Source organism: Tetrahymena thermophila, assembly GCF_000189635.1.
Source record: "Tetrahymena thermophila SB210 genomic scaffold scf_8254600, whole genome shotgun sequence".
In the NCBI taxonomy this organism is placed as follows: domain Eukaryota; phylum Ciliophora; class Oligohymenophorea; order Hymenostomatida; family Tetrahymenidae; genus Tetrahymena; species Tetrahymena thermophila.
Window position 1 is genome coordinate 664845 of NW_002476370.1, and position 15315 is coordinate 680159.

At 23.2% G+C, this 15315-nt stretch overlaps 4 protein-coding genes across 4 annotated transcripts; 2 read left to right on the top strand and 2 right to left on the bottom strand. All coding sequences in view use genetic code 6, as the record gives it.

The window, feature by feature from the left end:
• Positions 1 to 484: 484 nt before the first annotated feature.
• On the bottom strand, positions 485 to 1613 carry TTHERM_00283890 (L-isoaspartate O-methyltransferase). The gene has a single exon (XM_001018245.2). The coding sequence runs from the start codon at positions 1483 to 1485 to the stop codon at positions 697 to 699; it is 789 nt and encodes a 262-aa protein (XP_001018245.2). The 5' UTR covers positions 1486 to 1613; the 3' UTR covers positions 485 to 696.
• Positions 1614 to 2376: 763 nt separating this feature from the next.
• TTHERM_00283900 (RNase H family protein) lies at positions 2377 to 4482 on the bottom strand (the record flags this gene model as incomplete). The annotated part of the gene is made up of 1 exon (XM_001018246.3): positions 2377 to 4482. One exon carries the CDS (start codon positions 4480 to 4482, stop codon positions 2377 to 2379), a length of 2106 nt encoding a protein of 701 aa, XP_001018246.2.
• Positions 4483 to 6018: 1536 nt separating this feature from the next.
• On the top strand, positions 6019 to 12849 carry TTHERM_00283910 (transmembrane protein, putative; the record flags this gene model as incomplete). Its single annotated transcript, XM_001018247.2, has 4 exons — positions 6019 to 6649; positions 6858 to 11924; positions 11987 to 12185; positions 12282 to 12849. 4 exons carry the CDS (start codon positions 6019 to 6021, stop codon positions 12847 to 12849), a joined length of 6465 nt encoding a protein of 2154 aa, XP_001018247.2.
• Positions 12850 to 13395: 546 nt separating this feature from the next.
• TTHERM_000283919 (hypothetical protein) lies at positions 13396 to 14542 on the top strand (the record flags this gene model as incomplete). Its single annotated transcript, XM_012798174.1, has 2 exons — positions 13396 to 13938; positions 14114 to 14542. The coding sequence occupies 2 exons, from the start codon at positions 13396 to 13398 to the stop codon at positions 14540 to 14542; spliced, it is 972 nt and encodes a 323-aa protein (XP_012653628.1).
• Between the last annotated feature and the right edge of the window lie 773 nt (positions 14543 to 15315).

Sequence of the window (15315 nt, forward strand, 5' to 3'; positions counted from 1 at the left end):
AAAAGATAAATCAAAACAAACCATATCAAAACGAAAGTAAAATTTTATATTCTTAAACTAAATTTTAAAATGTGAATAATAATTTAGAAGAAATAACTTGCTTATTTTGACAGTAAAGTAACAATTTAATAAATTAAAGCAAAATTTTCATTGATATTTAGTAAATAATTTTCATAACTACAATTTAGCTGTTTTGTTACTGAGTTTAATAGAGATTAATTTATTATAAATACAATTTTTTCAAAATTATCTCAAAAATTAACTTGCAAGCAAAAAGAACATTGTTTGTTTATTTAATTTTTACAGGTATGTTTGAAAGAAAAGAGCTATAAATCAATATATATCTGAATTCTTGCTTAATTTTCCATAAACTCTATTTTGATTATTGTAAATGAATTTGTTTAGGCTCTCAATAGCCACATTCTAGCAATTAAACAAATATATCAATTAATAAACAAAAATCTTCTTACAAAAATTTTAATTTATCTTATGAATTTAATGACAGTAGCTTTAATTTACAGTAATAAAATAAACAAAAAAGCACTTTGAAACATTTTCTTATAATATGTGATTACATTATTTTTTAAAAATATAATTTTTATAGAATTTAAATTAAAGTATAAAATAATTTTTAATATTAGATTTTTTTAAAATAAAAATTCAGTTTTCCAAAATTTTTTTGATAATATTTATTTTTCATTTCTACGTTCCAAGCTACTTTTATATGCTCGTTAATGGTACGTACGATACTCCAAATAATCTAGTCTATGTTATTTTACCTTATAAATCTTTATCAATAGCTAAAAACTCTTATTCACCACCATGTTTACCTACTGGTATCAGCATTCTTCCTCCGAAATTTAATTACTGAAGCAAAGCCTCTGGTATTTTTTCTGCTGCAGCTCCAACATGGATAGCATCATATGGAGCAAGCTGCTAATAACCTTCCCTACCATCTCCAGTTACTAAAATAATTTATTTTTTATCTAATTCTTAGCTAAAGGACTTTCTAATATTACGATCTGAAAGCTGGACCAAGTCTTTAACATGGTCTATCCCTACAATAGTACTCTATTATTAAAATTAAACAGGTATCATCTTAAGAAATGCAGGACAAAGATATCCTGTTCCACAGCCAATATCCAAGACTCTAACAGGTTTACCAGAAATCAGATGTCTTTATAAATATGACAAACTAAAAGCGTGCATATGAGGAGCAGAGATAGTGACATTATATCCAATTTATTGAGGAATGTCTAAATATGGATCTTTATTTATAAAATCAGATCTATCGACTGAAAGCATAGCTAATTCTACTTCTTATGTTTTAATGGTACCTCTTTAAATTAGTTCCTCAACTAATTCCTTTTGGCTTTTATTATGTCTCTTATTGCTCATGATGAAGTTTTTCTGAAGTAAAAAAACTAGTTAATTTTATAAAGTATTACTTCTCTTAATTTTTTGTGATAAAGTAATCAATTTCATGTTAAACTTTATTGATATTTAAAATTTTTAGCTTACTTTCTGATGTTTATTTGAAAAAATAAATTTTATTCTATATATTATTAATTTTGCTATAAAAAAATCACCATTTACTTTCTAGTCAAATTAGTCAAATAATATATTCTATCTTTTTCTAATAGCATTTATTGATTTGCAAATTGTTGATGATAAAATTAAATATTAAAAATATCCATATTAAAATTCATCTAAAATTCTTAAAAGATAAATACTCAATTCCTTTCTAATTTTATAATTAATTGATTTAATACTTTTATAAAATAAAAAAAACCAACTAAAAAATATTAGCACTGTAAGATTATATCATTTGTTTTTTTTTGAAAATTAAAAATTTTGATTATTTTAAGAACTTTTTTTTCGAATTTAGTGCAAATTCAAAAAATACATGAAAAACATTTTAGTTACGATAAACAGTATAGAAATGCTTAATAAATATTAAAAAATAAAAATATTTACTTTTATAAGTTAGGAAAAAAATTTATTTATATAAAAATATATAATGAATACACTTACAAAATAATTAATTACAGAAAGTTTATATATAAATTGAGAAATAAAAATATAGTTAATTTAATGAAAATTATTTTAAGGATTGATTGATTTTGTTTTGATTTTAATTAGTTTATAGTTTTATTTTAACTCTTATTAATTATAATTATATGCTTGTAATGAAAAGCTAATTCAGTCTTCTATTATATATAATTCAATAGAACTTAAATTTGTTTTATATACAAAGTAAAAAGTTTAATAATTCAATAATTATCCATGTTTTTTTTATCAAATAAATTTTCTTAATTTTTTTGGTGGTAAATATTTAACTATTATAAATATAATATAAATTGGTTATTAGATTTATCAACTAAGTGCTAGATTGGCTAGTGCATCAGCTTCAGTGTTAAGCTCTTTTTTTACTTAAACGTAGTCCTTAAAATGGAAAAGCTCATCTAAAATTTTAGCTAGATTATAGTATTCTCTGAGCTGTTAGCTTCTGCATTAGTAAACACCTAACATGTGTTTTATCACAACTTCAGAGTCACCTTAAATTGTAAGCTGCTTAATACCTAGCTTATAGCAAGTATACATTCCATAGATTAAAGCTAGATACTCAGATTAATTGATAGTTTTTGTTCCTACTTCTACTGAATACTCAAGTAATTTATTCTCAGTGTATAAATCTTTGATGATAAAGCCAGCTCCAGATCTTCCAGGGTTTCCTTTTGATGTTCCATCAAATTCGAGCTAACACTAAGAATAAAAGTTTATTTTGTCTTTGATTGCATCAATATTAGCAGGTTAGTTTTGATAAAATTATGTTAATTCTTCATACTCTGAATTATCTTTGAAAGGGTCAATATGTTCTTACTTGATTAGTTTAGTTTAATTTAAAGTTTCCTAATCTATTTTCTCAATAGTAAAAAAAAGCATTCTATCAAGTTCTTATTCAATCTAGCTTAGTTTCTATTTGCTAGCAGCTTAAGGGTTGTAGCTTAGTTAATTCTTTTCAAAAAAGGAATTTAGTTGCTGTATTTTTGCAAAGTAGCTCTTTAAGTTTTCTTCTACTTAGTTATTATTTTGGTTGAAAGTATTTGCCAAAAATGCATAACTGAAATCTTATTCTTTCATTTATATTTGTTGTAGGAATTTATTCTTCATGGCCTCAATTTTAGTGCATACTGACATTTTAATGTCATTTAAAGTTCTAAGATAAACACATATCTTTTGAATGTTTTCGTTTTGCTTAATCAACTCAGAGAGAGCTCCATTTTAAAAAAAGTCTGTAGCTGTCTATTCTTATTATTGCAAAGATTCATCAGATGAAACAAAATCTATTTTGTCATTTTTCATTTAATTTCTTTAGAGACTTCTTTCATTACTTAATTTATCTTTTTTTGAAAAATATTTATCACTAGAACTGGAATCAGATATAGTATGATATTATTCTTTAGTTTCTTACTCTTAAAGCATGTGGTTCTACTAATAATTATGGTTAAAGCTTGGCATATAAGAAGAACGAGTAGGAGGATAGTAAGGAGGCATATTGTTAAAATTATGTTACTGGTTATAGAGGTGAGAAAAAGGCGCATTTACCTAATTTGGTGGGTACCCTTAAGGATGTGGATGAGGATAAGTCATTTAGTGGCCTGGATTAAAATTAGTGCTAAATTAGAAAGGATTTTCATAAGGATTATGAGGAGGATAGAAGGGATATTATGGATAATAATTAGTTGTATTAGAAATCACATCCATCATACTCTTCTCAACAGGTTAGATGCTTGGAGATACTGTGGAAGCTTAACTTAGTAACTGATTTATGTTTTTTTAGGAACTACTACCTTTTTGTCTGGAAATTTGTGACAACATATCTGTCCCAAAAACTTTAGTTTGAGCAGACTCTTTAGAATATTTCTTTCCATTTTGAGGTAAAGCATTAGTGTTTTTCAAATGAGAATTACCACCATTCTCAATTTTACAGTTTGTATAATCATCATCCATATTTTCTTCTTTAATTACAAACACATCTCTAAATTCTTATTTTCTACTTTGTGTATTATTGTTAAGTTGTATTTATTTTTCTGGCTTATCAAGAGAAATGCTAGATTTTTTCTTTTTTTGCTTGATTTGACCCTAGTCAAGTATTTCTTCTTCTATGTTAGATGTTGAATTGAATTCTTTTACTTTGCTAAAACTATTTTTAACACTACTTCTTTTTACGTTTTAATCTGAAGGCTCCTATGAGCTGGAGTTTATTTTTAAGTTAGCTAGATTATTTAACATAAAAGGAGATCCATTGAATTCGCTATTTACCTTAAGTGGACTGACTCCCTGCTTATTATTTTTGTTGCTGTCTATAGAGCTATTGATATTCTCTTGGCAATCCAAGTTTTTTTTATCACTTAAGTTATCAAGCTAAACAATCTATTCAGAATGGAGACTATGATCAGGAAGGCACTTATAGCACATCATTCTTTACTTTTTGCAATCAATAGATAAACAAACTTAAAGAGCAGGTAATTTATGTTTTGGGCAAATTTTCATTTATGCTAACTAATAGTGTTTTTACAACCTAATTTTATAATAGAGCTATCAAATATTAGAAACTAGATGTAGATATCGAATATAGTTTTCAGTTTTTTGTTAGCTTTTAATTTTTTTAGCTAGATTGATAAATTCCTTTAATTAAGCTTTTCTAGTTTTTTCAAAAGATTTATAAAATAAATAATTGTTAATAAATTAATAATTTAATTTTTGTTTTTAATGACTAATGCAAAACCAATAGAATTAATTACTCACTTTTAATAGATATCTCTATCTTAGCTCACATTATTTGTATTATGAATATTATAGCTAAGCTAAATAGTGTTGCTTAAATTCTTATTCTTATTTGTTTGCTAAAAAATTTTGAAGTCTTTCCAAAAAAGAATTAAAGTTATTTTAATTTAGAGAAACAAAAAAAAAATAATTTAAAAGTTTAATGCTTATATTAATTATTTTTTAAGGATATTTAATTTAATCTGAAAGACTTATTATATTCTAATTAAATAATTTAATCTTTTTTGTATTAAGAAATAGTTTATAAAAATATTTTATTTTATTAAGTAAATCAAACTTTATACTGATTTTTAAATTAATACAATAAAGTACTAAAATTAGTTATTTATTTGCTTTTTATCAAAATAATTTTAATGAAACAAATAAATCAATTTTATTAGAAGAAGAAAAAAATTTATTTGATAAACTTAAATATTTTTTTGGCATTAAAAATTTTTTTTTTTCTTGATAAATAAATTTAAATTAATAAGTCTTTTAATTTGTAAATGTTATTTTAAGAGTTCATTTTATTTGAATTTGAATTAATAATTGTAAATAATGGTATGTAATAAATTATTTTTTATTGATTTTTATTGCATCTATTGTTAATTGGTAAAAAATAATTTATAATAGGTTGAAATAAGATACTTACTTTTCTATTTTTTTTATTTTGTTACTTCTTTAATTTTTCTTTAAAAATTAAAAAAAATAAAAATCAAGATAAGTACGACTATATTGAAAAAAATGTAACAATACTTAAAAATAAATTTGAAAAAGCAAGAACTCAAAAATTAAAATTTTGATTAACACTTTTTGTGTAAGTTTTAAATATTTAAAAACTGTAAATGTTGTAACTTTAAAATATTCTCTAAAATGTTGTATAAAATTAAATGTGTAATTTAAATTATTTGTATAGTAATAAAAATAAGTCAAAATACTGAACAAAAATATTGCTTTAAACGTGATTTAATTAATTTCTCTCTTTTTAAAATATATGATAAATTTAGCATTATATACGCAAGGTTAACTTTGTTAAATAGAGCCTTAAAATCAGCTTAGAAAGCTTAAACTGGAATAATGAATAGTTTAACTTGAATAAATTAGAAACCTTAAATATAATATTTAATTAAAAATCTAAAGCTAAAGTAAAAATATATCAAACAAATAATAATAAAACAAACTCAATAAATGAATAATAAATAAATTGAGAAAGCTGCAATTCAGGAAATTAGTATTTTTGAAAAGCTAAGCCTCATAAATCAAAAGTTTTATGTATAAAAGCTATACTTCTTAGTTTAAAATTACAAGCGTCACTTAGGTTTAGGGTATGCAATAGTCTTCATAAAATACCTATTTTTAATTGTTTCTTCGAACAACTAATATATTGTAGATTAAATTTAAGTTTCAGAACCATATTTACTATAGATATGTTAAGTTAATATGCAAGCTTTTCTAAAGAATAATGCATAGTTTTCTTTATCACTAGAGATAGTTGGATTAACGCTTAATTTTACTCTAATTGCGTTTTTGCTTATAGAATATTTTTTATTTATAGTGATTTAGTATCAGTAATACAACAAAAGCATAACATATAATTAAATAGCAGGTTTTTCTATTAATGTAAAGCAACTAACAGACCAATAAATTAGCTTTTCATAAAATGATCAAAAAAATTCTATGGTTGATTATTTAAGGATTGTTTTCTCTTGCATATTTTAAATATATATTGAGGTATTCGTTATACCTTTAATATTTATTTCAAGTGTAAGTCAGTACAGTTCATTGCGCTATACTCTCTTGGCATCTACATATTTTATTGGTATATAGTTTCTTGAATTTATTAATAAACTCCTAACATAATTTCCCCCCGAAAAATTTAATCTAAAAATTAATCAACTTTTTTTAGGTTGAATAATTAAAGTTACTCCTTAGCTCATCACTTTAATTATTTTTTTTGATTTTATCAATTAAATTTCATAAATAAATACTGGGGAAAATAAAAACTAAATTATTTTTTTTTCTAAAAGGTCTGATAAAAGAGGATTCTGATTACGATTATTCACTTTAAAGTAATGATGCCTTAGCAAGAAAATATTCAAAGTTTTCAATTTTCTCTTATACAGTAGAATTTATACTTATATTTTTAACACAAATAATTTCAGATGATTTAAAGAGTATCATTCTACTGATCGTATTTGCTTTACATCTCACTAAAAATGTTTTCCTTCGACTTTATTACAACTATTAAATTCAAAGAATTTTTAATATTTGCAGCATATATTGTATACTTTTATCTGCTACTTTGTCTATATCATTGAAGATCAATAATCGCCCAGCTAATTTGATCTGTTTTTTAATTATTATTTTCATGCCAATTTCAATTAAAATTTCTATGTTTTTAGAAGATTTTCAAGTTCAGTGGATTAATAAAAATGTTCCAATAATTTAAAAGATTTTATTTGAAAATGAACTAAAAGAGGAAAAAAGCGATTATATTTAATATGGAAACGAGTCTATTTTAGATCCAATAATTAGAAGGGTTTACTGTAATAATAACTTTAGTGAAGATATCCTTGTTTACAGTATTATCTGTAATTAAAAAATGAATGAAAAGTAGTTATTGAAAGAATAAAGAGAGATATAAGTAAATTCAAAGTCAATCGGTCGTTTGTCTAATTTTTCTCCAAGTAAGAAAAAAATGTCATAGAATTTTGACTTTAATGAGTCTATTGCCTTTGGGTTAGAAAGCGGTCAATTGTCATCTAGATATCTAAATCCACAAGAAAATTAATCAAGCAATATTTAGAAAGGAGATTATTTTATTAATGAATAGACCATAGATGGTACCACCTTTATATCGAAAGAGTAAGTATATGGTGAAGACATAAATTTAAAAATTGCTCTTCAAAGAATATTTCAAAAATTATTTAATAAGCTCTCAAAAAATCAAAATTCAAATGACTAAGAAAGATGCTCCTTTCTTTAATTAATATTTATTTTGCAAGTACTTAAGAATTATTAATTATTCCTACTTAAATATTATCAGTATACCTAACAGGATAAGACATCTTTAAAGAATAAACAAAAATATTATACTCTCTTCCAAATATTTTTATCTTAAACTTTTGGTAACAAAGAATTTGTTTCTAATAATGAAAATGATATTCACTTCTCAAATGGATTTTTACTAGGAATTAGTTTTGAGGAAAGCCTCAAAGAATGCTATATAATTTTAGACAAGGCTGTAAATTTAAAGGCGGAGATATTATACACTATGAAATAAAAATATATTGAGCTCAGATAATTGATATAAAAGCTAAGAAGTCTTTTATAATTGAGAGTAATTCTAAGGGATAAGCTAAATGAGCTAGCATTCTTAAACCAACACAACACAAGCTTGCAGTTTATTTATTCTGTTTATCTTGACTGTCTTTCTTTTACAGATAGAGATATTCGCATTAATTATAGTAATTATCACACTAAGAATTTGAAAAAGCAATTTAATTTAATTGGATAAGTCAATAATAACTCAATTATTAATCTCCAAACCAAAAATTTGCTAACTAAAAAGTTATTCAACAAAGATATTGGAATTTCATTTATATCTATGGTTGATGAAAAGAACTCTGTTATAAGGAAAGTATCAGCTAATTTTTGTAGAATCTTTGAAAGAAATGAAGAGGAGCTTATTGGGCGCAATATTGAAGTACTAATGCCAAGAATTTTCCATAAAACTCATCAAATGTATGTACAAAAATGCATAAACGTTTTCAATAGTGCAAACCTTCATAAATCTATTATGTTTGGAGTAACATAGTAAGGATTCATAATTCCTATAGAAATTTCCTTAAAATATACTTAGATATCTACTTAAAGTGAATTTGGTATGAGTACATTAGTTAGAAGTAAAAAATCACAAGGTTTAGAATACATTTTATTCAATCACCAGAACATGTAAATCGTAGGAGCTACTCAATAACTTCATCAAATTGTTTTTTCTAATTTTAAAGATTGCAGAATGATAGAATTACAAAAATATTTCCCTTTTATAAAGCCTTTCCTTAATAATTAATAATTAGATAATAATTAAAAAATAATCTAGCCTAATTCAATTGCATTAATTTAAAAAAATAACAATCAACAGCAAAAAATATAAAACTCTACTTTAGAAAACTCTAATTCTTTTTAATTAATACAAAATAGTGAAGTTAAGATATACTTGTAAGAAAGTTCAAATGATTTACTCAATAATTTCCATTAGAAAGAAATAAATTTTCTTTTAATAATTGATAAACAAAAAAATGAAGCTAAAATATAAAATTCTTTTGAATTCTATAATATGAAAATACAAATTCAAAAATTATAAGCAGAATTATAGAATTTAATGTACATATAAATGTCTAACCTTCATTAGCTGAATTTTGAAATAAATGGTATCTAGATTTTATCTATGCTTAAAAGCGAAGAATCTAATTTATACACTAATAAAACTAGCTTCCACAGAGATGAGATTGATAAAATTATTCAGCATTTAATTTTAGTAACACAAGATTAAAATTACTCAAACAATTCAATATCTGAAAAAAATGAAGAAGATGAGTGCTCACTACGAAAATCAATGCATAGTAGATAAAGTAAAAAAGATAAACTTGAAAATAATAATTCTCCTATTAATCTTTAATCCTCTCCTTAGGTATTTTAATTATCTCCTTTGCTAAGTCCTCTTGCTATAAGCATTCAAGATATAAATGGAAAACCTAATAACTACAATCAAGTTGCAAAAAATAGTTATTTACAAGCTTAACTTAAAAATTTTTCTATAGATTAATAGCAAGTGATACTTTCATAAACTAACCAAGAAACTCATTTGAGCCAAAAAATTTTACTTAGTGACCCAAATATTTATAATAATTTTTTATCAAATAATTAACTTTTTAGTTAAGATGAAATCTTTTAAAGTGCTATTAATTCTCCTAGACCTATTGAAATAACAGATTTACCATTTTAGAATCTTAATTATGAATAATTAATGACAAAAAGTAATTTAGCATTACAGCAAAAGATATAAAAATAATTAGGAAAGGGAGAATAAGAAGTATCTAGTTCCATATACTCCAATAAAATAGATGATAAATCTATTTAACATAGGACAACAATAATCTCACTTCAAAAGGATTAGACTCATTCTTAAATACAAAAGCTTACTAATAGCTAGCAATAACTATTAAATTAGCAAAGATTCTTCTCAAAGCCTAATTAGGTAAAGTAGCTCTAACTTGAAAATTCAGAAAAGAAAGGGAACACTTCAAAAGCAAGAAAAAATATATTTGATCTTGCTGACGAAGATGAAGATCAAGGATTGAAAGATAAACTAGACCAATGCTCCACCCATTCAAGAGAATCTAGTATTGTTAGTACTAGGAATACACTCTACAGAATAATAAATACAAAGAAATCACTTTCTGTGATGAGAATAATAAGCGTCGTCGGGCTAATTTGCATAGCATTAATTATAGCTGTTACAATTCAATAATACATTAATTGCTTAACTATTTTTAATGACTAAATTGATGATCTAAAAATGTTTGATTGGCCTATCTCTATTGCAAGTGAAATGGCTCTAATGCAAAAAAATGAAAATTTATAAAATCTTATTCAAGCAAAAGCATTTAACTCAACACCAGCATACAATTTGTAACTGCTTAAAAATTAATCTTTAAGTGAGCTCAATGCATCTTTTAACTCATATTAAGATTTACTTTCTGAAATGGAATCCCCTTCTGTTAAGAGATAGATATTTTAATTCGTTAGAAATCAAAACTTTACTTTTGGTTTTGTGTCATAAGTTATATAAAGAAATAATTATAATTGTAATAAAAATTAAACAGGCAACGGAAATTAGCAAAGTTAAACTAATAGTACGAATACAAATTAAAATAATACTTCAACAGGAGGAGCTCAAAATTAAGGAAATAGTACAGGTTCAGGTACAGGGACAGGAACAGGGACAGGTACAGGGACAGGTACAGGGACAGGTTCAGGTACAGGAAGTAGTAGTACAGGAGGAAAATCCACTAATAGCACTGGGAGTTAAGGTAACAGTGGCTAAAGTAGTAATAGTACAAGTACTAATAATAATCCTGGAAACAAGACTAGTAACGGAAATCAAAGCAATAACAGTACATCTACAAATCAAAATCTAGGAAACTCTACAAATACAAATAGTGGTTCAAAGACTAATAGTACTAATAGTAACTCTAATAGCACTAACAACTCTAGTTAAGGAGGAGGAGGAGGAAATAATTAAAATCAAACAAATACTAATAATAATAATAACTCTTCTGGAAACAATGGCGGTAACTCAAATAAAACAAATAATAACTGCAATAATTAATAGTTTGGTAACTATTCTTAAAATAATTCATAATAGCAAAATCAATATTATCAATAAGGAAATAAAAATAGCTATATTGTAACAAATTATTCCACTTCTTTAGACTACAGTTTAATACTCTTATCACAATACCTATATAGATATGCAATAATAGGAGATAACGTTGGTGAATAAGGTTTCTTATAGAACTAGTAATTAGGATTAGATACTTTAAACTTAGTATATACAAGTTCTAAGCAAGATACATTCAATCAGCTTTAAAACACTTAGCAACAGCTTGATTAGTTAATGATAATTATTATTATTATCAATGCTCTTTGTTTATTGACTGTATTCCCTCTTTATTCTTTCATTTAACAAAAAAGATAGTAAATTTTAATATTATTTGGGACTTTTAACTCTGAAAAGCTAGATATGAAAATTGCATTACTAAGCAAAATATATAATCAAAATAACGCTGTTTATAGTTAAATAGAAGTTAATTATTAGAAATTTTTGAAGCGCTAAATATAGGCTTATTAGAAAGTTGATGATATAAGAAAGTAAAGTGTCAGTGAAACATCAAAACTATCTAAAATTAACAAAGGAGTTATCTTATTAACAATAATAGTGTATGGACTCTCAATTATATATCCTCTGTTAAATAAATTTGTAACCACTTAATTCATCAATTAATCTAATTAGAATACTGTGTTAGTTGGTAACTATATTGATTTATTATACAATACTTTTATATTAATTATTTATTTTCTTAAAAAATAGCTAGCATTTTTGAAATTAAGGGATTTATGCTTGAGACTTTAGGTGAAAATTATTTATCTATGCTTTTAGCTGTAGCTCCTAATAGAAAGTAATACAATCTTACCAGCCAAATAGGATAGCTTACAGCTAATGTAGACAAAGGAAATTAGCTTTTAACGAATCTATAATCAACTATTTAAAGCTAGCAATAATTTTAGAGGTATCTAATTAATCACAAACTTAATAATTAACTCACTTTTCTAAAAAACTTATATTAATTAAAATAAATTCTAATAGATTTTTTATTTAAAAATAGATATTAACAAGACTTATTTGATAATTTTTTGTTTCCTATTTTGGAAGGAAATATCTGCGATATACTTTCAGCTTATCCGTAATATGTTAGCTCATAAAATTAAATAGATTTAAATGTTTGTAGGACTACTTATGGAGGAATGATGACTTAAGGGCTCATTATTTCTCTAGTAGATTTCTTTAAATTTCTTGAAGACCTTTTAAATTTATATAATTTAAATAACTCAACATTAATTTAAACTTAGTTTAAATAAATGCAGTAATCTTTTGATATCAATGATTTTAATACATTTGAAACATATTTGACAAAAGTCATTAGCATCTTGAGAGATTTTATTTTACAAAACAGCTAATAGTACTTAGATTATATAAATCAGTTTTAGCTTTCAATACTATTCTATTAGCTTATTGTAATGGTTCTAGTTTTCTTAATTGGGTGGATAAGCTTTTATAGCTATTTAGATTATCAAATTTATGAAACAAAGTAATTCCTTTCGCTTTTTGATATCAATTTTCTTGTAGAAAACACTTATGTATATAATTATTTAAAATCTAATGTTAATTATTGATTTTTACTGATATTAAATAAATTTATGTTGACTGTATTTAACTAAAAGCAAATACAAACTTCTAAAGAAAAATAAAAAACTCTAATATTAATTAAAATTTTTCCCTTTATTATACTTAATTTTGTGTTTTTCCTCAATAAAAATCAAATTAAAATTTTTGATATATTTTCTATTTACTCTTTGTCTTTTATTTTGATAATAAGTTATTGATTTTTAAATTGGGTTCACTCGAATGATTAATTATATCAAACAACCTAATTGTTTTTAAAATAATAGTAACCTAATATTACATTTCTATAGTTGAGCAATTAATTGATTAAGTAAAAATAATAAATTAAATGAAATATTTTTGTAATTAATATAAAAAATTAAAAATACCAAAGTATTTTGCTTATATATAAATCAATATAATAAAAATTATAAACCCAGACTGGTAAAATATTAATAAATCTATCTTTTTTAATAAATTTGTTTATACATATTTTATCAAAAAAAATGAATTATGTATGTATGCAAGATATATTATTAATATCATTTAATGGATGGATGGATATACTTTATACAGATATATATAGCTACGCAAATACAAACAGAAAGAATTTATATTTTTAATTAATTAATTTTTGTATAGAGGAAGTTTTGCAAAAATTTAATTATTTAAAACTTCTTAATTTAATTTTGTCTTTTGGCCTTAGTAAAGAGGCAAAAACAGAAAGAAATACTTAATAATCAGTATAAATTTATATTATTAATCTTTATACTATCATAAATAAATATTAAAATAGCATCAAAAATTATTTATTAGTAAATACAGCTCTTATCAGTCTAAAGAAATTTTAAGAGTTATTTTTTACCATAAATCTCTTTAATAATAGAAAAACTTTTTGTTATTTTCTAATTTTGATAGTTTTGTGTTAAGCTTTACTAAATTTTAAGGAGCCTGAATGGGATCATCATGAGTTATCCTAAACTAGAACAAATCAAAGCTAATAATAGATTTTTGTATAGTTATTAATTTTAACAATATATGCTAGGTTTAAAAGTGTCATAAGTACCTACAGATACTGCTTTATAGACAAATTCTTAAAGGTATATTTTAATATTTAATGAACTTTAAAACTTATTTATAGTAAGATCTCTTTGTAGCAGATGTAAAATAGAAGCTACCCCACAAATAATATAGTTTTTACTCATTAATGCTATTCCTCCATTTTCATTTTAATTATTTTTTTAAAGTAAATTTCTTTCAAAAATATCTTTATAGACAAAGCTATTCTATGCGAAGAACATTTATTTAATACACATAGATTTATTACCTATCCATAGCTTAGTTAAGCACTATAATAAAGAAAGAGTTTATTTTTCTTTAATAATAAATTAATAGTTCTGCAAAGGTCTTAAAATTGTTTAAGAAATTATAACACTAAACTTATTAAAAATGAAATCTTAAGCAATAAATTTTAATTCTGATTTATATTTATCAGACATTTTATAAATACTTATTATTTTTGTGACTAAAAAGATAAAATTTTGTAATTTAATTTTTTCATTTAATTATAATTCAATTTACAATATTTTACTTTTTAATCTTCATAAAAAATTTATAAGTGTAAGCAAATAAATTTAAACTAACTTTATCTCTAGAACTAAAATTTATTAATAATTTGATTTTTTAATAGAAGTATTTATGTGAATTAAAATAAAAAAATCAATAGATTGCAACATAAGAAATTTGAGAATATCTTTATAAAAATAATATGTTTCAATAATGTCATTTTTTATTTTTTGTTATTCTTAATTTTTAGTTTAAGCTTTAATTATCTAAAGGTATTAATTGAAACTTAGAAAATTCATCATTTTAAAATACAAATATTAATTTAAGTAGTTATTAATATCAAAAAATATTATTAATGTCATGAATATATTTTCACCTAAATCTTAAGTTCTTAAAAAAATTATATAATTTTTAATAGATTTTCTATTTTTACACAATATATATTAATTTTTGTGCAATTACTTTATTTCTTTAAAATTTTTAATATTCTTTAAAATTATTATCATTTAGTTCCATAAATTTGATACAAGTGAATTATGAAACGTATCATGTAATACTTTAAATATCTTTTATATTTTTGTTCCATTTTATATCTTAGTTAATTTAACAGTTTAATGGAAACAAAATTTTAACTGCTAAATCCAATATTTTATCTGTCTCAATAGCTATTTACAGTTTACTTTATCTGCTCAAAGCAGTAAATAGAATTTTATTTTATTATAAATTTGTGTTACAATAATAATTTCAATGCTATTAATTTCTTTTATTAATAAACTAACATTTACATCTGAAATGTGCTTTTTATTTTTGACTTTGGATATGAAAAATGTTTTATTATGAATTGAATTTCAACTTTATACAATATTTATTACTCATCTAAAATTTTAAGGAGAAATTTTAATTGGTTGGTT